This window comes from Aquila chrysaetos, chromosome 3, assembly GCF_900496995.4.
Source record: "Aquila chrysaetos chrysaetos chromosome 3, bAquChr1.4, whole genome shotgun sequence".
Classification (NCBI taxonomy): domain Eukaryota; kingdom Metazoa; phylum Chordata; class Aves; order Accipitriformes; family Accipitridae; genus Aquila; species Aquila chrysaetos.
The window spans coordinates 8,633,108-8,655,099 of NC_044006.1; the positions used below are offsets into that span (position 1 = coordinate 8,633,108).

General features: G+C 41.7%; 1 protein-coding gene across 1 annotated transcript in view; it reads left to right on the forward strand.

Annotated features, from left to right (window-relative positions):
- Positions 1 to 21,992, forward strand: part of ATP9A (ATPase phospholipid transporting 9A (putative)) — a 65,676-nt gene that overhangs the window by 38,175 nt on the left and 5,509 nt on the right. The window contains exons 15-27 of the mRNA XM_030009570.2: positions 2,970 to 3,131; positions 9,465 to 9,557; positions 10,400 to 10,483; positions 11,365 to 11,535; positions 13,512 to 13,610; positions 13,899 to 13,988; positions 14,113 to 14,257; positions 14,764 to 14,828; positions 15,606 to 15,761; positions 17,167 to 17,231; positions 18,059 to 18,167; positions 19,483 to 19,540; positions 21,456 to 21,659. Of these exons, the coding sequence (XP_029865430.1) occupies positions 2,970 to 3,131; positions 9,465 to 9,557; positions 10,400 to 10,483; positions 11,365 to 11,535; positions 13,512 to 13,610; positions 13,899 to 13,988; positions 14,113 to 14,257; positions 14,764 to 14,828; positions 15,606 to 15,761; positions 17,167 to 17,231; positions 18,059 to 18,167; positions 19,483 to 19,540; positions 21,456 to 21,659 (1,501 nt within the window). The remainder of the gene's footprint in view (positions 1 to 2,969; positions 3,132 to 9,464; positions 9,558 to 10,399; positions 10,484 to 11,364; positions 11,536 to 13,511; positions 13,611 to 13,898; positions 13,989 to 14,112; positions 14,258 to 14,763; positions 14,829 to 15,605; positions 15,762 to 17,166; positions 17,232 to 18,058; positions 18,168 to 19,482; positions 19,541 to 21,455; positions 21,660 to 21,992) is intronic.

The following is a 21,992-nucleotide window of genomic DNA, read 5'->3' on the forward strand; positions in this document are numbered from 1 at the left end:
CCCGCTGCAGCTGCCAGGACATGAAAGGGTGCACCGGATCAATTGGTTTCTGCCTGTTGTCTGTCTGCCTAGGCAACCCTAAATGGGATGTTTGTAGAGCAACTCATGGCACAGAAGGATCAATTTGTCTCTTTAGAATGAAATTTATTAGTCGATATCCACTTCAGCGGTGGCTTAGGTAATTTAATTGTCGGAAAAAGCAAAGTTTGGGGGATAGTGTGCTGAGCTGCTGTAGCTGCTCTGCTTTGTAATGCTCAGATATGTATCTGACTTGGCCTGGACAGCTGCAAACTCCTGGAGTGCGGTCAGGGACTGTATTGATTTCCCCTCATCAGTGAGCATGGACTGTCTTGAAGGTGTTTGAGGGATTTGAAGCCTGCTTTTAAATCTCCTCAGTTTAAGCGGTAAACATATTTTTGCATCTTGAAAGTTTCTCATCTTTTCATTGTGTCTGAGAGCACCTCTAGTTATCTGTTTGCACGGCGCAGAGTAAACCTCTTCTGTCTCGCACTGAGCTGGGAACGTGCTCCCCGTCCCGGCGTTCCCAGACCCTGCCAGAAGAGCCCTCAGCGCTTTTGTTGCCATCGGTGTTGTCCACCAGTGCCGGGGCACTTCCCAGAGGCTGGGCCCATTGTGTTGCCTGTTCAATGGGTACGGTAATTCCAATGCTTTTAGTATATCTGATAGGAACACTTCAAAATTACATCGCTTTCCCTCTCAGTAATTATTCATTAAGTACTGTAGAGGCTGGGAAGTGGCACGTTCAAAGGGGTCAGCCCCACTTCCCTCCAGTGTTGAATGCAGTTCACCTGGAGGGCCATTAAAGGCTGACGGGACCCACGCCTGCTCAGGAGCAGCATGGAAAAGGGGGATTTCTTTTATTATTCTTCCCCTTCCATTGACGTACCTTTTTGTGGTCTCGGGACCATCCAAAATGACTGTCATTGCGCAACGCAATGCAGTTAGTTTGAAGCATGTCATGTGCATGACGTAGCACTTCTGACGTGCTGCTCATCCATTTGTTCCTCTGCGCAAGGCTTTCTTTCAGGAGGTTTAAATACTTCTTGACATAGGATTTAAAAGAGATGCTGGCAGAGAATGAGGGAGGAGGTGTCTGAAAGAAAGTAGCAAAGGAGATGCTTTAATGGGCTGAGCTGGGAGCAGAGATTTGTATCTCCAGACATTTGCAGCTTACCAACGTGGGCAAATCAACGACCAGCGCTGCACACACTGAACATCACGTTAACGTCGTGCTGTGAAAAATTCCCGATAATTATTTATTAACCCCAGAGTATTAGAAACCCAAGCTCCATCTCTGCTCTGGGAGACTTTTAGGAGGATTATCTAACTGCACACTTTAATGCACCAAGGATGGCTTGAAGAAACTTTTGAAAAAGATAAGCTTGAAAGAGCCTTTGATTTGTTGTAATCTTTGTGAATAAGCCCGCAAAAACTTGCTAATATTAAACCAAATATTGATTCAAATCGATTTAAAGGTCTTTCAAGGCAAAGCCAACTCAACTAATTTTTTTAATCTGGTGATTTAAGACTACTTTATGAAAGGAAAAGTTTATTTTAAGTTGTCTTTTAAGCCTAATTGTGGATGAAAGGGAGCTGAGTTCACAAAAGATTCTCCAATTAGACACAATTATATCAATTCATCTAGTAAAATCTTGACTCAATGCAAGTATTCATAGGTTCCATTTTTATCTGTATCTTGTGTATGTGATTTCCCAAAACAAATTCCATTTTTGTCTAAGGTATTTGTGGTCACTTAAGGCAGTAAAGGCAGAACCTGAAAGGCACAAGGGATAATTAACCTTCAAGTCAGCAGCAACCATGTGCCCAGCACTCTCATGCCTTTGAAAATGTCACTGTAAAATACTTCCAGTATTTCGTGTCTGTTTGGAGAAAGTATCCCTTGATCCTTTCTGGAGGCCAGTGATATATGGGCTCGTGTCAGCTGCTGCTTCCATCCGTTACTGCCAAGACAGCTTCTAGAGTTAAACCCCCGTATCTCAGCAGGCTCAATCTTAGATGGATGTGTCGGCTGAGGTGGGGATTCTGAGGGGATTGTCAGGGAAGCAAAATAAAGGCTTTAGTCTTCTGTCATGACTCTGGTTGTAATCTAGTAAAAGCTTGTAAAGAATTCAGTGTTGTAGGTCCTTAAATACTAGAAGCTGCTACCAAAATGATGGCCACGTAAGTTCAATTAAATGAGTTCTGGTGTGTGCCTTGAAAAATCTGAGGTTTGTTTGGGGTTTTTTTTTTTAATGTTTGAGGAGAAGGGGTTTTCTGCTAAGAAGTGTCTGTGAGCCAGCCTTCAGCTGTCTTGCTGATCGGTACAGAGGCTGAAAGTTGTTGAACTGTTACTACCAAACAGATAGAGTATAACACAGAGGTCATTTTGTTTGTTTGTTTTTTTAATATGAATTTTTAATGTGCTCTGCATTAGTGTTTTTGGCTTTGATATTGTAAATCCAGGGTGAATACATCGTTTTGAATTCTTGATTTCATAAACAGGAAACTGGGAAATAGCACATTCAAAAAATAAGTGTTTATAAAGAGATTTACCTGATGTGCCCAGGCAGAGGTTTGGGCACCCCAGGCCTGGGTGGAGAGTACCTGTGCCCGCTGTTGCTGAAGGGTTGTCCTTCAGGATGTGGCAGTCAAAGGCAGGGACCTGACCACCTCCTGCTGAGAGTCTAGGACAGCCTGGCAGCTGAATCAGACAGGAGCTGGGCTGCCCAAACCCCAAAAATACTCTTAGTAAGCTTCTAACCTCAGGAAAAGCCCACCTGAAAGAGCCATATCGGAGCACCCACATGTATGAACAGATCCATTCTGTAGCACCGTTAATGACTAATGAACTTCTTTGCAGCCCCCACCTGCTATCCCTTCCCTTCTGGTGCTCCTCAGGGGAGGTATGGCATGGGCTGGCTGCCCTCACCGTGCCCTTCTCCTCTCAGGTGGCCCTGGTACAGTGGACCGAGAGCGTGGGCTTAACGCTGGTCGGCAGAGACCAGTCCTCTGTGCAGCTGAGGACACCGGGTGGCCACATCCTGAACTTCACCATCCTCCAGATTTTCCCTTTCACTTACGAGAGCAAGCGCATGGGGATAATCGTTCGGGTAAGTAGCTTCGCGTAAGCTCTCACATCTTTGTGAATCTCCTGCTAACGCGATATGAAACATAAAACAATTGCTCTCAGCTGTGCTCTTCTTCCTGGCTGAGTTTTGCAGTCTCTTCTACCTCAGGCTGTAAGTTGGTTCTCTGTTTTGAGCTAATAGCATCTCATTGCTGGGTTTGTTTAGCGATACGTCCTTTTCCTTAGCCATATTTGGTGGTAAGTGCTGTAGGGCCCTGGGACACCTTTAGTTTATTGATCTTTGGTCCCTTGCTCAAAATAACGAAGGAGCCCAAGCTTCAAGCACTTGGGGTGCATGTGTCTTCCACAGTTCCAGCTTCTTCCAGCTGCTTCTTCCCACTCACATTTTTAATTTGTCGTGTACTCTGGGGTGGGTTTCTGCCATGCAGCTCCCCATGTAGTTTTGTGCGTACATCATCAGGGGCAATGTCAGGTTGGGAACGGGTGTCCAGCCAGGCCATTAGCCAGCACTGCCACCAACTGTGGAAGTAACTCCTTGGCGATGCAATGGGGCCTCCAGGATGGTGCTGGGAAGGAAGAGGGAGCGCATTTCCCTCTGACTGTGAAACCAAGGGCCCTGAGGACTCTGCAAAACGTTGGGAGAGGGGTTTTGCTACAAGTGTGCAAGGTGGAAGGAGACATAGGTGGGACTGGTGGGACATATGAGAGCTAAAATCTGAGTGTTTTGGTTGTGTCTACTGAACCAAGACTCGGCAGCTTTGATAATCAGCAGAGATGCCCTGTTACCTCTCAGGTAAGGCTGTTGTTTCAGGAAATCTTGAAGCCAGCACTGCCACCAAAAGAAATAGTCACGGTTACCCTGTCCACAGGACCCAAATTCTGTGTTCCCTCCCACACTGGCTGACACAGCGAGGAGGAAGAGGAGCTTGGTAGGGGCAGGACTGTTCTCTCCAGGGGAGCAGGCACCAGCAGCATCTCAGGGAACCTTGAGCTGACTTTGAAGCCTTGCTCTGTGTCCCTGGGATTGTCTTTTCATCTGTCCAAAAGTTCTTGCCCTTCCTGTCGTGTCCATGCCAGTCATGCTGGCAGAGCTCGGGGTGGGCTATACAGTGGACCGGGGCTGTGAGTCGACCCAGGTCACGAGTGCTTTCCTCCCATCAGGGTCAGCCAGGAGCAGGAACCCAAGCAGGTTCATGGGTCCAGCTTACGCTGCATCTCCAAAGCAGTTGTGGTGGTACAACAGGGGGTGATGGAGATGGCAGAAAGCAAGAAGGAGGGAGGGGATCCTGGACCAATGCCACAACAAATAACTTCAGGATATTGTTAGTGGTTTTGTGGAAGTGCTCCCCAGATCTCTGCCAGGCATCGAAAGTCCTCTTGGACCCCATGGAAGTACAGTACCACAGGAGGAAGCACTTGTAGCTGCAGGGAAGTGTGGAGACTTTTTTTTTTTTTTTTTTTTTGAGCTGTTTAACAGAGCCTGGAGGTATGCTGAGAATACCGTGTCATGAGCAGGGTTTGAAAATAGCTGAGTTAAGGTAAAAGGGTGCATTTATGCAAGTACCTTCAGCAGCAGCAGCAGGCATTGCACATGCTAAATACATGCCCAGCTGAAATTGTACACATAGCTTTGTGGTTTTATATACAAATACAAGATCAGACTCTCAGAAAAAAACTACCTTAAAAAGAAAGAAGAAGAAATTGTGGGTGTTAAAAACAGTTGAGATCAATTGTCAACATTATCATCATTAGTTTTCAAGATAGTGCTAGAGAATCGATGTTAGTAAGATAAACAAACCCAGCTATGGTAAGACACTTCCATTTGTCTGCAAAGCAAACAAGGTAAAACAGTCTGAATATTTCTTTTGGAGATAATTAAAACATCCTTGTTATTTTTTACTGAGAGTACAGAGAGATAATTGGTACTAGGAATCTAAAACATGAATATGAAACCTATAATCCAGGGCAAGATGTGATTTGTTGTATCATTTCATGGGATCTGCAGCTTTGTTATTTAGGGTGGGGAAAATAAGTAAGATTGGTAGGGATTTTCTTTTTTTTTTTTAGGGTGTAAAACTATCTTCTGCCTCATGTATTTTAAGTTATAACAGTAGGAGTAGCCGCCTTTGTTTTTAGTTAGAAGCAGTTGGGATCAGTATTGCACAGGTGGGCCTCATCGATAGAAGATTAATTTGGTCTGCTTTGTTGGCTGATGTTTGGTAGCTTTACAAATCTCAACTTTTCTGGACCCCTGGAAGAGCACAGCCCATGTCAGAAACAGCACCATGAAGGGATGATGTAAAATGGAGTGATGCAGTGCTTGTATTCAACAACAACAAATATCACAGAGAACTTCAGTATTCCTGTTACCAAGAGATTTGGTGATAAAGATGGAACTGTAATATGTGCATATAATTATTTTTGCAAACCCATGAAGGACAAACTGTGTTTAATGCAGATTGGAAATGATTAAAGCTCATGCAAATGGCTGTATTTGTGTTATCCTACCTGAGTATTATAGAGTCATAGAATGGTTTGGGTTGGAAGGGACCTTAAAGATCATCTAGTTCCGGCCCCCCTGCCATGGGCAGGGACACCTTCCACTAGACCAAGTTGCTCAAAGCCCCATCCAACCTAGCCTTCCTAGCCCATCCAACTTCCAGGGATGGGGCATCCACAACTTCTTTGGGCAACCTGTTCCAGTGCCTCACCACCCTCACAGTGAAGAATTTCTTCCTTATATCTAATCTAAATCTACCCTCTTTCAGTTTAAAGCCATTATCCCTTGTCCTATTACTACATGCCCTTGTAAGATGTTGCTCTCTGGCTTTCTTTCAGGCCCCCTTTAGGTACTGGAAGGCTGCTAGAAGGTCTTCTCCTGTTGCTCAAGGAACTGCTTTTAAGTTCTGGATCACACATCACAGTACGGTGTAGGGAGGACAAATTTCTATTTCAAGTTGTTCCAGGCTTTGGAATATTAAAACATGCCCAAGGGCAGGAATGTTAGTTGAAGTGGGCTGATAGGCTGAGCTTGTACAAAGTAATCAGTGTGTTAAATCTGTGAATCTAGAGATCCGTCTGAATGCTGTTGAATGTACACAGTCTTCAGTGTTCCCACGAATGTCTCATGCTGCATGGGATAGCTGCAAGAAGTATAGTGCATATCCATTTAAATACAGCAAGTGTAAATTCTTCAGATTAATTATTTTTATAGTGAAAATGATGTGGAGACTTCAGGCAACTTTTTCAAGACCTAGAATAAAAATATTGGCAAGAAAAGAGGGAGGACTAAACAACCTCCCTCCCCATTGCTTAGTATAAGTGCAAACTTTTGATGAGATGCTCTTTTATCAAAGGTATAAGAAGTGGGCTAACTATTGAAGCCAGGGTATTCTTCATTAAATTGCGCTTATATGCTCAGAAGAGAAGTAGATACCCTGAAATTTTCTCATCTAATTGGAAGAGAGTCCTTTTTTTTTTCTCATTCTTTGATTTTAAGCTTATTCCTTTTAAATTATCTGTTATCTACATTCTCCCCCATTAGGAAGAAAAAGGTTTCTATTTTGCATTTCTGTTTTTAGAATATTACTGCTGCCAAAACCAGCAAAACTCCCACTTGTGGTCAGTGGGAGAAACATCAGGCCCAGATCCTGCCTGTAAATACTGTTAATAGAAGCACTGGCTGCTCTCTGTTGTGCTTGTTAATTGAGTGTCTTTATTTTGCAGCCACTGAGCTGCTGCTAAGCCACTGAAGTCAGCTCCCTGTATACCGTGTGTAGAAGTAGGGTTTGAGTAGCAGATGCTGGCTGCCTGGGTATTACTTTGCCATGTTCCTGTATACTCTAAAATAATATCTTCAAGCAGGGTTTTCATTTTCATTTAAAAAAATAAAAGGAGAAAAGTTTATAAATAGGTAGTTGTCAAGATTTTCTTTTATTAAACATACATGTATGCATGTGTAGGCACTTCATTTGGTTTAGATCCATGACTTGCAAGGTGTTTACGTCTTCAGTGTATCTTCTAAAACTGTGCTGCTTGTTTGAAAAACAGAAATAAGGGGAGGGAAAGTAGCATGAAGTATCCAGAAGACAACAGACACAGTGAGCAGCTGCGGAGAGGAGAGAGGGAGAAACTGCAGAATGAAACTGCACTCAGGATGGTAGTGAGTAGAATTCAAATGGTAACATTTTCTGCTCAACTATACAGATATTGCCCATTCTTATAAACTGCAATTTTTTTGGCTAGCAGGAGCCATTGCGATCGTCTTGCCAGGCTTCCTGTACAATCTGGGTATAGAGTTTCAGCAAGTGATTCATGCATCCAGCCCAGTAATGTTACTGAAGTCCTTGGCAGAGACGCCTGTCTCCCCTGCTGGTCCTGTCCGCTTTGGCTCCTATAAAAAGATCTCCTTCAACGCATAACTTTTAGTAAATAAAGTAGAAGTTAATATTGAAAACAAGTAGCAGATGTTGCCTCGTTTGGGATATTTTCGCAATATCTGCTTGTTTACTTGTGATCAACTGTCATTTCTGTAGCTGATTATTTCAGTTCTAAGAAGTCTTATTCTACCAAAGCAGCCACTCTTCACTGTACTGTTTACTGACTTACCTTCTTGAAAGAAGGCCTGTTTCTTTGACCACAATATTTTCCATTCTTTTTCTTTGCGTTTTTTTCCCCTTACTCATGTGGAATGATCTTTATTGTAAAGCAAAGATAGTGCTATTGTCATATCTGGAATTGAAAGAAGCCTTTGAACTGTGGCCAGAGTCAGACCACGGTGGAAAAAGATGCTTCTCCAAAACAATATAACTGGCAAATCTCTGTGTAGATTTATAGTGTGATCTTACCATTATATGAGAACGCACTAACCTCCTATTGAACTCGGTGAGAGGAAATGACTAATGCAAGGAGATAGCTGATACAGTATTTATATTGGACAAAAAATCTAAACTATCTTAAGCCAGTTCTGCAGCACGGGAAGTGGAGTCTTTATTCAGTTTCCTACAGAGATGTTGTTAGACACTTTTTAATCAAATAATTTAATAGATAAACCTTTACCTTTGGCTGCTGCCAAAAGTGTTGTGTTTTATTTAAGCAGATTCTAGTTGTTTTGGTAGAGTGACAAGCATTTTGCTTTGGGCATGTGGGATGTGTGGGTATTGATATATGAAGGCTGGACATTTCAGGACATTGAAAACCATGCTTAAGCTTAACTATAAGAATCTTCCTTGTGAATATCTCTGAGCTTGGCAAAAATGCTCAGTAAAGGAGCTTTGTTATCCTTGGCTGGCTACTACTTAATTTCCCTAGCAAAGACACTTGCTTCTCTTCTTTGCGTTTCTAGTATCCACATCAGGTGCTGCTTCCCCCCCTCTCCGCCCCGTGGATGTAAACTCTGTTTTGCCAGTGCCACAGGACATTAGGCTTTTACCTACCGACTCAAACTCTTCATCTGTGAGAACCTTCACCACTAGTTTCTGTAATGGCAGGACAGACTGAAGTGTATTACATAGTGACCGAAGTATATTACATCGTGTGAGGATGAAAAAATGTCCACTGTGCTTTTCTTTCATTTCTTTTTTCCTAAAGTACTTTTTCCTCTTCGTTCACAGCTGTCTATTTCCAGACCTTCCTGGGCTTTTTGTTTTTGCATGTTAAGTTTATTTTCTTCCTATCCCTGGTGGCTATCTTGGTTTACAGAGCAGTTTGTTCCTTGCTCATTGTTTTGTCTCCTTTGAGGAAATTGCCAGGGTTTCCATTAGCTTGTAATACTAATAGCTGTGACCTCCTTGGGTATCTGCCTGGTTAGAAGGGATTTTTTAATCTGTGGTAATGTAAATATGCTTTGCTTGCAGCCTACAAATTACTTGTATCAGATAAGACAGCCAGAAATCTAACCTTTCTGTGGCAAGCATAAGCTTTAATTATGCTTATGCCATATAATGTAACAGAGGGGGTAAATTAGAGTGATTTTTACTCTGTTAAGCTTTGTGCATCAGTTTTATTGTTTCAGGTAAGTATGAAATAAATTTTCAAGGTGAGGGCTAGAGGTTATTCTGAAGGCACATGCAGTCGGGATTGAGAGGTGTCTGCATGGAGATGCCAAGCTGCTGATTAAAAAGCTGATCATCCTTGTCTAAAGCATTAATTCCTGCTGTGAGTAACCAAGCTGCAATTGAATAGGCATCTCCTTTCGGCCCCGAGACAAGGTGCTGAGCCAGATGGACCTTCAGCCTGACCCAGTGCAGATGTTTTTGTGACTGTTGTGCAGAAAACTCATCACTTATCTTGCTGAGGCCACTTCAAATATGCTAATATTGGCCCAACTTAGACTCTTAATGTTTCTTATCTGCAGGATGAATCAACAGGAGAGATCACCTTCTATATGAAGGGGGCTGATGTGGTGATGGCTGGGATTGTGCAGTACAACGACTGGCTGGAAGAGGAGGTATGGGGCTGTCTCTCCTACATATGGAGGGTTTCTCACGCGAGTGCTTTTCTCCTTCTAGGGCAATGTATGACAAAGCTTGTCAATGTGGCAGAGTGGACATAACTGCTAAAACATCTGCAAGCCAGAAGGTCACTGATCTTGGCAATTCATTGGATTAGTCTTCAGCCAAGTATATATGCAGTAACAAGGAAGTCAGGTGGCAAGTTTAACATATTTAGTGCAGAATAAGTCCTGTAAATAAAATGGATTTTGCTCAAAACTGATTGCTACTCAAGATCACCAAATTTGTCCTGGGCTTGATCCTGTGTTTGGATTTATTTTAGACTGAAAGGTCTAATTTCAAAACTACATTTGGCAGCTTTCTACTGGGATATGTTTGTCAGGTTAGTAGTAATGTTGACACAGAGTTCATAGAAGTAGCTTCAGTTACTGATTCTCCCCACCCCCAAACCCTGGTGTTCAAAAAAATACTACTACCTTGGTCTTATTTTAAAGAGTTTGATAGCTAAAGATGTCAAGTCTACAAATCAAAGGCTTGTGTCCTTTTACTTAGAGACAGAGAAAATTAAATCAATGGGGTTGTTTTTGCCACACTGGTATAGCAGAGAGGACATTTTTGTTTCTGATCACTGGGATAGATTACAGACCATTGCAGATCTCCTTTTTTCCTCTTGGGTTTATCATGCACTTTATCAGATGTTATAGACTCACTGAGGTTGCTCAAATGGGACGGTTATTTTCTTAACCTGCTATCTTGCATTGCCATCTCTGCAATGGTGTGCATAAATCATCTTACTTGAGTTGCAGTTTATGGTTTACAATGTGATACTTCTTTCCAGTGTGGTAACATGGCTCGGGAAGGCCTGAGGGTTCTTGTCGTAGCCAAGAAGTCTCTGACGGAAGAGCAGTATCAAGACTTTGAAGTAAGTTTTTGTTTGTTTTTTTCATTTGTTTTTAAACAATCACTGAAGTGATTCTCACAGACCTCTTGTGATAATGCCGCCTCTCATCTCCCTACTTCTTCTGCTAGAATTGACATTCTTCAATGTCTTGCTGTTCTTTTAATCAAAGTTGCTTTTGAAGTGATAACGTATGAAACTGGATCCCAGCCAGGACCCTCCAAAGCAGTTCCTGAATCCTGCCTTATAATCTTTTATGGTTATAAATTCTGCAAATATTAATCATTTGTTAGACAAGTTGTGTTTGTGTGGGGAAATGTGTTGGCTCTTAATTTTCATTGTTGCATTCTGACATCCAGGGAAACTACAAACAACCAGAATATAACCCAGCCGGGCTTCATGGAAACACGGGCTTCATGCGTGTAGTTTGTTAGATGGGTCTCTACACACAGCACTAATTTGCTTACCCCAGGCAGGCAAAATGTGAAGGAGAACGGTTTAGTTAGATGCAGAGATGAGATAGTGGAAATCCTTAGGATTCTCTATTGTCATCATTTATAGATGTGTTAGTTGCAGAAACCGTGGTTAGACCTGTGGTGCGAGGGAGATGCTTCCAGGCTTTCTGCAGGTGTCACTTCAGCAGCTGCTGTGCATTTGCCTGCACAAGGAAACGCTGTGCACCGTGCTGCCCAGCTGGAACAGGACAGGGACAAAATGACAAAAACTTCCTGAAATATTTTCCGCCGTATTCTGTAACACGCAACTGATGTTTACCAGCCATTACAGGTGGCATCCCTGAACAGAGGGAAGTTAACCGGTTAACCCTGGTGCTGGTTAACCCTCTAATCCACAAAAATGCAGGCTGGCTGTGTGAGTGACTTTGTCTGTGTCTGCTGTGTCCTCAGGCACGCTACGTCCAGGCAAAGCTAAGCGTGCATGACCGTTCCCTGAAGGTAGCTACAGTCATCGAGAGCCTGGAAATGGAGATGGAGCTGCTGTGTCTCACCGGCGTGGAGGATCAGCTGCAGACGGACGTCAGACCCACTCTGGAGACGCTGAGAAATGCTGGCATTAAGGTCTGCCTAACCTAATGTTACTCCTAGCAGGAACACTTAGACCCTCTGGAGTATGTGTCACTGTCCTACAGACAGTAAATTAAGACAGTTTGGGGGCCCTGTCAGGGTAAACGTTTCACCAAGTGCCCTTTGTGAGTGGGAACAGTGGGACTGGCTGATGCATTTTAAACATCACTTTAGGAACAGAACACGCTGGAAGTAGTAAATGTTAACTAAACACGTGAAAGCATGTCACCTTTTGTGCTTTTCTTCCCCTAACATGCTCCGGCTCCTGCAGAGAAACTGAGTGCGTAAGCAGGAGGGTAGCTACAGGAGACTTTTGGGCAATTGTTTCTTTCAGATAGTTGCATGAAACAAGACCAGTTTGAATGTGTTTGGTCTCTGGTGCACGAGCTCCCGTGCTGGGGCTGAAGCTGTGAATATACAGGTTTTCAGTAGCCACTAGAGGGGGTCTGAGCCAAGAGAATCAGGGACTGGACTTTTTTTTTTTTTTTTTTTTTTTTTTTTTCTCCCAGCTTTCTGGGCTCCAGCATCTAAGACTCAGACACCTACAGTCTGAGCTGTGCTCAGCAGTGAGGGAACCAGTGTGATGCCTGCTTAGTTTCTCTCTCTGAAAACTTGTAAGTCAGATCCCGGACTTGCAAAAGGGAAAAAAAAATGGACTAAACATTCAGATTTGGGCAAGAAAAGTAGGTAAAAGGTTCTGGTTGTGGTTTCTCTGCTTTAAGTAGCAACGTGAGCAAAAAATCTTGAGCCATGCTGTGAATCCAAAGCAGGGCTGTGTGTTTGGGACTGAGGTAGGAAGTGGAATTCAAGGCTTGGGACAAGCTTCCAAAAGTGCTTTCTGTTTGGAGCCATCCCTGTAAACAGCAGGGACTTCAGCAGAGAAGTGAGACGAGCGGAATCAGACAGAGCTCCTTAGTAGCGTTGTGGCTTTCTAGCCCTGCGGCGTAGTCCCGGCCAGTTATTCCAAAGCGGTTTCATTTTTTTTTCTCTTCACCTTGGCTGGAGTCGGTGTCAGGGTGTGGGGTGTGTCGTCACACAGCGAGCGCGGCACTTCTGAGCACTCCTTGCAATGGTATATTCATTAGGGTATTGCATGCAAGAAGTAAATCAAGAGTGAAGGCAGTCTTGTAATGCATTACAGGGACCATCTTGTTAAGATCAAATCTCTTTCCAACCTCAGATTATTAAACAAATAAGTGAGTCTTTGTGTGTTTTTTTTGTTGTGTTTTGGGTTTTTTTGTTTTGGGTTTTTTTTTTTTTTTTAAGGTTTCATTAAATATTCTTGGGCGGTGTCTTGAAAGAATAAAAACACCAGTGGAAAAAACAAAACAAACTCTGATATATTTACACTGCTGAGGGAATTCCCTGCCAGATTATAACAGGGTATTGCTTCTGAGTATTGCTGCTGACATTGCTTTCTAATGCCCCCCCCCCCCACCAGCACAAAAATAAAAGGAGCAGTGTATATTTAAAAAAAAAAAAACAAAACAAAAAAAAAAACACACAACCAACTTAGTCTGTTCCAGACGCACACATCAGCAGTGAGCTAACCCCAGTTGCATCATCCACATTTCAGGCAGGGCCATGAGGGATCTTTCTGCGGCAGAGCCCGCTTATTTCAGCATACGAGAAATAGCTGGGGTGGGACACATTAACACACGCATACACATTCTTTAGCTTGCATTTTGTGGGTTTATCAGCAGAATCTTGAAATATTGCAGGTGGGAAAAATGTTATACATAGTTTGTAACTTCTTTTGCATTTCAGCCTCTTTAAAAGCTTTGCTTTCTTTGATCTGTGAGGATTTTCTTGTATTTCCTATTTTTTTAAATAGGGCTTTTTTAGAACAATAAGCTGTATGTATTCTAACAATCCTTTTATATGCCTGAACTGGCAGGTGGTACTTCTAGATGTCCTGCAGACATGGTTGTTAAGTTTTGTATTTAATACATTAAATATTTGGATTTTAGGTGTGGATGCTGACAGGGGATAAGTTAGAGACGGCCACATGTACAGCCAAGAACGCACATTTGGTGACACGGACACAGGACATCCATATATTCAGACTAGTGAGTAACACCTGCATACCCCTCTCTCAAGACTTGTTCAGGACCCCAAATTCTGGGACAGGAGGCATGCTGAGATCACAACTGTTTTCCAGCAGTAGACCCAGAATGTTTTTATTGTTTTCACCCAGCTTTCTATCCCCTGAGTTTTTGTTTATCTGACTGTGTGCTCTGAATAACTCAGTGTGCTGCCTGTCCGTATTACTTTTGCTCCCCCCTGAGGTTGGTTTGTTTGTTTGTTTTTTCACCCCAATGAAGCAAGCCTTCCTCAGTTGCCATCTTTTTCCCCAGGTGACTAACCGTGGAGAAGCCCATCTAGAGCTGAACGCCTTCCGCCGGAAACACGACTGTGCTCTTGTTATTTCTGGCGACTCGCTGGAGGTAGGCTCCAAATGCCTCGGGCTGTTCAGGAACAGCCCCAAAACACTGTGGCTGAATTCAGATTTTTTTAAAAGAAACTTTCATGGCACAAACGTCGGTGACGCTTCTGATCTCTGTAAATTAGGTGTGTCTGAAATACTATGAGTATGAGTTCATGGAGCTGGCTTGCCAGTGCCCTGCCGTCGTGTGCTGCAGATGCGCTCCGACACAGAAGGCCCAGATCGTGCGATTGCTCCAGGAAAGGACCGGCAAACTCACCTGTGCAGTAGGTAAGGGACTAGTTAGGGAGGAGTGACCATGTAGGATGGTGTCTTTACTATTTCTTGAGTGATCAGTCCCGTGTCATCTCATAACACCTGGAAATGCTGAGTTAGGTAACAGTGTTTTTGTGGGGATGGTTGAGAAGATGAAATTTTGCATATGGAAACTTGGATGACAAACTACTCATAAATATTTGCGGTAGTATCTTTGCATAACAGAGCTTGAACTTGATCAGGTAAAGTGCCATTGTTAATCTGTGAGCTTTATTTCAGCATTGTCGGTATAATGGTACATCTAAAAGTCAGATAAAGTGATCAGTGACCTGTGGGTCTATTAAAAAAAAAAAAACTTCTTAAGAATTTAAATTCATGATTTCTATTTAAAATCCTGCTTTTGTTGATAGAATGAAATGTTTCTTCTAATATTACAGTCTGGTGCAGATGCCTTTGGTGGGGTTGCAAGTTGTCCCTGTTGCTTAACTACCAATGTCGTTTGTCTGTGCTCTGACCTGCAGGTGATGGAGGGAATGACGTTAGCATGATTCAGGAGGCTGACTGTGGTGTTGGAGTTGAAGGAAAGGTGAGATTACTTGGTGTTTAATAAGACTTCCTATGGCAATTCAGGACCTAGTTTGCAAGTAACTCTTAAATGAATCGTCAGAAGTTTGTGCAAGAAGCTTCCACAAGAATAATCATCAGACCAATAGCCTCATCATGAAAAATAATTTGGCTGTAACAGAGACTACTCTTTAACAGAGTTCCAGTTCATTATTTGGTTCTTGGCAGATTCCCTGAATTTGGACTATTGTGGTTAGCTTTGGGGTTTTTAATCACACGTAGATGCTCCAAATGCTGGAGTTACAATTACTGATAACATATACCCTACATGTACAATTAAAAACTATTGATATTAGTTTAGAAAGCAAACTCTGGATTAGAGCTCTGGTTCCTGTATGTGGAGCTGCTTGGAGCAACAAGACTGGATTTGGCGGCAGTGAAAAGACTGCTTGCAGTGAGCCAAAACATTAAAATTGAGTGAACTTTTGAGACTGAAAATTTGTGTTCAAAACTGACTTGATATGAGTGTCACGTTAACATGCGTGTTGTGAATCATTAACCAGAGGCTTGCTTAGAATTGGAGGCCAGGGTTCAAATGGGAATTCTCCTCATATTTTTGCTCTTTGCTTAAAAGCCACGGTGGAAGGCAGAAGTGCTGAGGTAATGCTCTCCCCCACCTAATGTATTGCAAATTTTCTTGGAAATTCTGTCAGTGATAACTAAATAATAATAATACGATATTTCTTTGTTTCCAATAATGAAATGATCTCACTATGCTTTTACTTGCTGTTCTACACAGGAAGGAAAACAGGCATCACTTGCAGCCGATTTCTCTATCACTCAGTTTAAACATCTGGGTCGTTTACTAATGGTGCATGGAAGGAACAGTTACAAACGGTCTGCAGCTCTCAGTCAGTTTGTAATCCACAGGAGCCTGTGCATCAGTACAATGCAGGTAAATGGACTGTCATGAGGGTTTTTTCCAACGGAGAGGTGAAAAAGCCAAATCAAAAAGTAAAGGTTCTGTGTTTCGTTTGGATGCAATTATTTCTTCTCCTGAAAATTGTCATGGGTTGGAACTTGAGGTTGTTACTTTGATATGAAAACAACATAAGAAAGTTCCTGGTATTGGACAAACATCAGCAACTTCTCCAAAATTGGATGAACAATATTCTACCTTAGAAAATGCTGCTTTCATGCAGCATGTCGTCGCTGTCATTTAGTAATGCTAGGAAATACTGAAAATCTGAAGCAGGGCAATATTCTAAAGGCCTCTGCTGACTAAGTGCACTTATTTTCAGGTGTGTTTTAACTTCGGTCTCACTATTTGAAGGCCTTACTTAAGCAACTGAGGAGGCCCTGGCTCAGACCTCAATGAGGTTACCAAAAGCTGGGTCTGGCGTGCTGTGGAGTGTTTGCAGGAGCCGTGTTGCAAAGGCTGCTGAAGCACGTATTAACCTTCCCAAGTACTCAGCAGCTCATTGCAACAATGTGGAGGCGGTCTGTTCCTCTCCATTTCAAAGGGACCCTTAGAAACAGATTTGGTATTCACAAAATTTACGTTGCTCATGTGTGCAGAGCCTCAGTGTAACAAAAATGCAATTGCCAGTTGGCAGGGAGAGTTGAAAGAGATTTTAAGAGTTCATGAGGCAAATTCTGTTCTTAGCTGTGGTGACTTGAGTGAAAGTTACAGTTAAGGACAGAGGTTGCTCTTTGGGAGTTGCATTTCCATGCCATAGTGTACTGATAGAGTCCTTAAAAATACTAAGTATTTTTTGAGTAAAATACTTGGTATTTTTGAGAAGGCTGGTTCTGCCCTCTCCCCTTTTTAGAATAAACACGTTGGAGAGGGATGCATAGAGAAAAAAAGGTTCAAACTCAGGATGGTCTATCTTACTCTGCAGCTAAAAACAGGAACAGAAAACAAAGTTTTCTGACAAAACTGACAAAAAAAAGTAAAAATTAATCTTGAACTCTGTGGTGTTTGTATTAGTGAGTGTTAACTCTTTTTACATTGTGAAGGCATCATCCAGGCATAAATAAGTACACACCTGTCCTTCACAACATCTGGATGGCTTTGATCAAACCAGTGGACTTTGGAGGAAACTCTTTATGTTCTTTTCTGTGGAATTATATTACAAAAAGTTTTCCAAGTCCAGCTCTCCAGTGTTTGCTGTTAAACATAGCTTTCATCCAATGTTTGAATAGGAATAAAAAGGGTTGATATTGCATTCTTCTGTCTTCATTTCAGGAATTTGGAGAACCCACTGCAAGTACATTCCAGTTTGAACATATTTTTAAGCTGTTACTTTTACTGCAGTATCTTAACGCCTGAAAAGCTTTTTTCTTTTCTTTTCTAGGCTGTTTTCTCATCAGTATTTTACTTTGCTTCAGTTCCTCTCTACCAAGGCTTTCTCATCATTGGGTAAGAACTCACTTTTTACTAATAGTGTGGAAAACCGGTGCGTAATGAATAGATTTGGGCTAATTAACATGCAAGGCAGGCACATCTCTACTCTGCACGTTTCACAACATGGCTTCAGAAGATGGATGTGATCCTTGTCCCCTTTCTGCTCCTCTGCACTGAGCAAAGCCACTGAGGCAGTGCAAATACTTCTAGAAACCTTTCCAAAAGGACAGTTTGTCACATTCAAAACATGAGAAGCAAGCCATCCTCTGGGAACTGTTCCTTCAATCCTGGTAAAAAACAGAGGGACAGTCGTTATGCTCTGGTGCCTGCGCAGCAGAGCGAGCCAGTGCCCAGCTCCTGACAGTTTCAGAAAGGGGGGACAACCCAACCTCTTCAACAGGAGGAGTCAGTTCCTGTCTAAGATATAGTGGGATTACACTTGTAATCCCATGACTTCATAGACTTTTGAGAGCATAATTAAAAAACAAACAGCAAATTCATCTCCGTTGCCTTCTGATACAAACAGGATCAAGCCTGAACTGTAGAGCAAACTTTGGGGTGGTGACAGGTCTGTCCTTAGCTCCACTAATAACCCAATAACACCAGCTGCAATACTTGAACCAGTCATCTGCGTATGAGTGTTTCTAATCAAAAGCCATTCAAGAAGCAAATCCTGCAGGTTTTTCCTACATGCAAAACTCTGGTGTGTTCCATTTGCAAGTTTTTATAATAGGTACATCATTTGGCACTTCAGGAATACTGTAGTTCCTTTCTGAAGACTAGCATTTCTGTTTGCTCATCTACACCTTAGGTAATTTACTGGTCTTCTACCTTCTTCCCAGGTACTCCACAATTTATACAATGTTTCCAGTGTTTTCTCTAGTCCTGGACAAGGATGTTAAATCTGAAGTTGCAATGTTGTACCCAGAGCTCTACAAAGATCTTCTTAAGGTGTGGGAGACTCTTGTTTGTTTTGGTTTAAGGCAAGATCCCTGTCTTGATTTGAAACTCTAAATGTGTAAAGTCAAATATATTATCAGTAGATACAGAACTTTATCATGCATTTTGAAGCAAAATTGTTTTAAAGGCAAATTTGAATTAACAGATACAACCAGATTTCCTGGCAGTTTGTTATTGAATGCTACATGAAATGCAATTTATTAAAAACGGCTGGGGAAATAGAAGTTCCATTCTGTGGGAAATTCTAAGGATTTAATATTACCAATTTGTTCCAAAATAAAGGGGAAGGAGAAATTGTTGGGGATTTGGCACTATCCTGAAGCCAGAAAAGGGCATGGGGGGAAGGGATATGCTCATTTGAAGGAGGGAGGAGGTTATCACATAGTTTTTTGAATAGAAATTGGCCTTGAGGGTGATCTAAAGGGACCTAAAGTTTTGGTTGCAGTGCCATTTTTGTAGCTTTAGCATGAAAGTTGGGTCCTTCTCCTTAGACAAAGAAAACTTTATTTGATATTTACCATAGAAATATCAGGAAGGTAAATCTTGTCTTAGGTTCCTCTTTTTTTTTTTTTTTTTTTTTTTTTTTTTTTTTTTTTTTTCCCTTCCTGGAAATTTTTTTGAATAACTGGGGTATGCAGACTGGGAACATCTTTCTTAATTGAAGGAAAGGGTGGACTGAGTCTTCAACAGATCCTTTCCCTTAAGGATTTCTGTTAAACAGATACTCTCAGAAGTAAAGCCTGTTTTTCCAACAGCCTGAATAAGTCTCCATCTGGTTTCACTTGTATGTTGTCTCTTATGTCATAAACCACTAATTCTCCAACCATCCTTAGGCCTGGTCTAAACATAGGGGGTTTTTTGTACTGGTATAGCTGTGTTGGCTGGAGATGCTTTTTTTTTTAAAAACCTATCTGCCTTCAATATGATGGTGATTTGTGTGTGTGTGTCTAGAAATACAATATTAATATATGCATATATATGTGTATACACACATCTTATATTTCACAGTACAATGACTAAGCTCATGAGACATCTTTGCATTGAATTAATTGTGTGTGCAGTAAGGTTGTACTGTACTGTGCAAGCAGTGAGCTTCCACAGTCCCAGGCCTCCTTCGTGCATCATGAAAAATGAGAATAAAGAGGCAGTACCTCAGGGTTGGTTGATTTGTTTTGTTTTCTCTCCAAATCACCTTCAAATTATCTTTTATTAATTGCTGGGTTGATCTGTAAGTGAATATTCATAAAAGCAAACCCCAAATGGAGCTTTGTCTTTTTTGTTTTTTTTTTTTTCTTTCCCCTCCTAGGGACGACCGTTATCATACAAAACGTTTTTAATATGGGTCTTAATAAGCATCTATCAAGGTAAGAAATCAACTTCTGCTTGTGCCTTTAAATGTTTTAATGAGTACAGAATATCTAATTTTTTCTTTTGCAGGAAGTTAAGTAAGGCATGAAGTTAATTTAACAGTGTGTCCTTGGGATAATGAATAATTTTTTTGTGTGTGTCAGAAAACGTTGGTAGCATTACCAAAGGAAGAAATTATCTAAAACCAAATATTGGCAACAACTGGTCAACCCTGTCGCAGGCAGCAATGTAGGAGTTCAAAGCATCATACCTCTTCCCATTGGGACCATTCTTTGTAATTTGTGCAAGTTCCTTTTAGTGCTTCAATTGCTCCATCTGTAAAGCAGAGCTTGTGACTCTTCCCTTTTTTTGAAAAGGTTTTGAAACCTATGGATTATAAAGATTATTAAGTCAGCATGCAAAATACAGAATCTGTAGCTTTGTGTATTTTATCTAAACCCTGTCTATGAAGAAGTTACTTAGCCATCTGTAATGAAGGACTAGAGTAGACCTCAGGTTCTTGATCATATCCCATACACTCTAATTAGGCTGCTGAAACAGTTAAGCAAATGCCTTAATTACAATACATCCACTTCCAAAAGTGGGTGTAGTAATTGGGGTATATGTCTAAGAAGGTCTTCTCTTTCATTTTGTCTTTTTTTATCAAGTAATTTCAAACTCAAATACTTTCTATAAGTGTTAATCAGGGAATTGTTGAAAACACGTAAATAACAAGGAGCTATAGAAATAAAATTGCAATATGATTCTGTGGCAAAATTTCTTATTTTCCAAAACTCCTTTATCAACAGGAGTCAGAATAAATGTGACAAAATAAGCAGATAATTCTTACGGATTTAATTGATACTACCATCCTCAGTAGGGAGCAAATCCAAGAATATAAAAGCTCTGTTAGCATTATCTTCTGTAACCTAACACGGTAGAACCCTATGACAGGGATAATGGCCTTCTGATGCTGTATAAATATGATGGCAAAGCCAAGGCATTTATAGAAAACTCACAAGTGGTGGAAAGCTTAAGCCAGAGGGTGATGCATTGAGGGAAAGATTTCTTCTTGAGCTAAGACCACTATCTGGTTACAATATTTGGTTAAAGTGACTTCACTTCTGATGTGCTAAATAACTAGAAAACAGCAAGCCAAACAATTGGGCTAGTTGCTAGCAGAGATGAGCCTGTCCGAAAACTTGAGCAGTCCTAAATTTTGGAAAGTTCACAGCTGGATTTGAACTTTGTGGCTCGAGCTCTAGTCACTTGCAGGTTTTCCCTTCCGAAACTAGCCTGGTGTGATGGATGTCGGTGCGGATTACTCATGCTGCTAGCATGAGTTATTTGTGCAGGTGGCCGTGCAGAGCATTGTGAGCATTCCCTGGCTAGCCAGAATAGGAGCACGAAACAATGCATCATTAACAGTACTTTATGTACTCCTTTTAGGGGGAAGTGTAAAGGGGAGAGATCTTGGCCGAAGTAGTGCAAAGAGCGGCTAGCTTGTATACACTGAAGCTTTTCAACACCTTGCTTCCATCTGGGCACTGAGGCAGTGCAGTAGGTTTTAGAAGTATTTGATATCTTTTAGCTTCTAAGTAGTGACCAACTGCTTTTCTGGGAGGGTAGAGTTTTGTGATGTTAGAAATCTCCAGTTGCCAAAATAGCATGTATTAATTTCCTACCTCCGTGTGTCTGTGAATATGATAGAGTGTTATAAAAGTCTGGGCACCTCTGCTGTAGCTTTTCCCTGTCTTCTCATCAGTTCTGTCTCCTAAATAGTAACTGATTCATTGTCATTACATTCATCAGGTTTCATGAAAAACAGTCTCAAGACATGACTATGTTTCAGCCTTTCCAAGACCTAGCAGTGGGTTTTAGAGCTTAGACTGGTGTTTGAATAAAATACCCAAATGTTCCATTCCCTTGCAGGTAGCATCATCATGTATGGAGCACTCCTCCTCTTTGAATCCGAATTTGTCCACATTGTTGCCATCTCCTTCACGTCCTTGATTCTCACGGAGTTACTGATGGTGGCATTGACGATCCAGACATGGCACTGGCTTATGATAGTGGCTGAGCTGCTTAGTCTCTCCTGCTACATAGCTTCTCTGGTCTTCTTACATGAGTTTATTGGTAAGGTTAAATGCCTTTTCTCCAATCCGTTAGTTTATGACCTGAATAGTAACAGGACTGTAAAGAGCTGAATTGAGCTTAAAGGCTGTTGATGAAGCCAACAATAATTATGACAGTGGTTCTGACCAGAATAAGCTCTATTTGATTTGAAGGCTCTTGAACGATATTTCATGCTTCCTTCTCATAGCAAAATGATAGAGGAGGTAAAGGTTGTCAGTAGACTGTGTGCTGCCCAGTGAATCTCATCCGTACTTTCAGAGCTCCACCACGTATCAGCTGTCATATGTAGCAGTGGTCTTTATTTCCATATGGGAACTGAACTTGAGACTACAG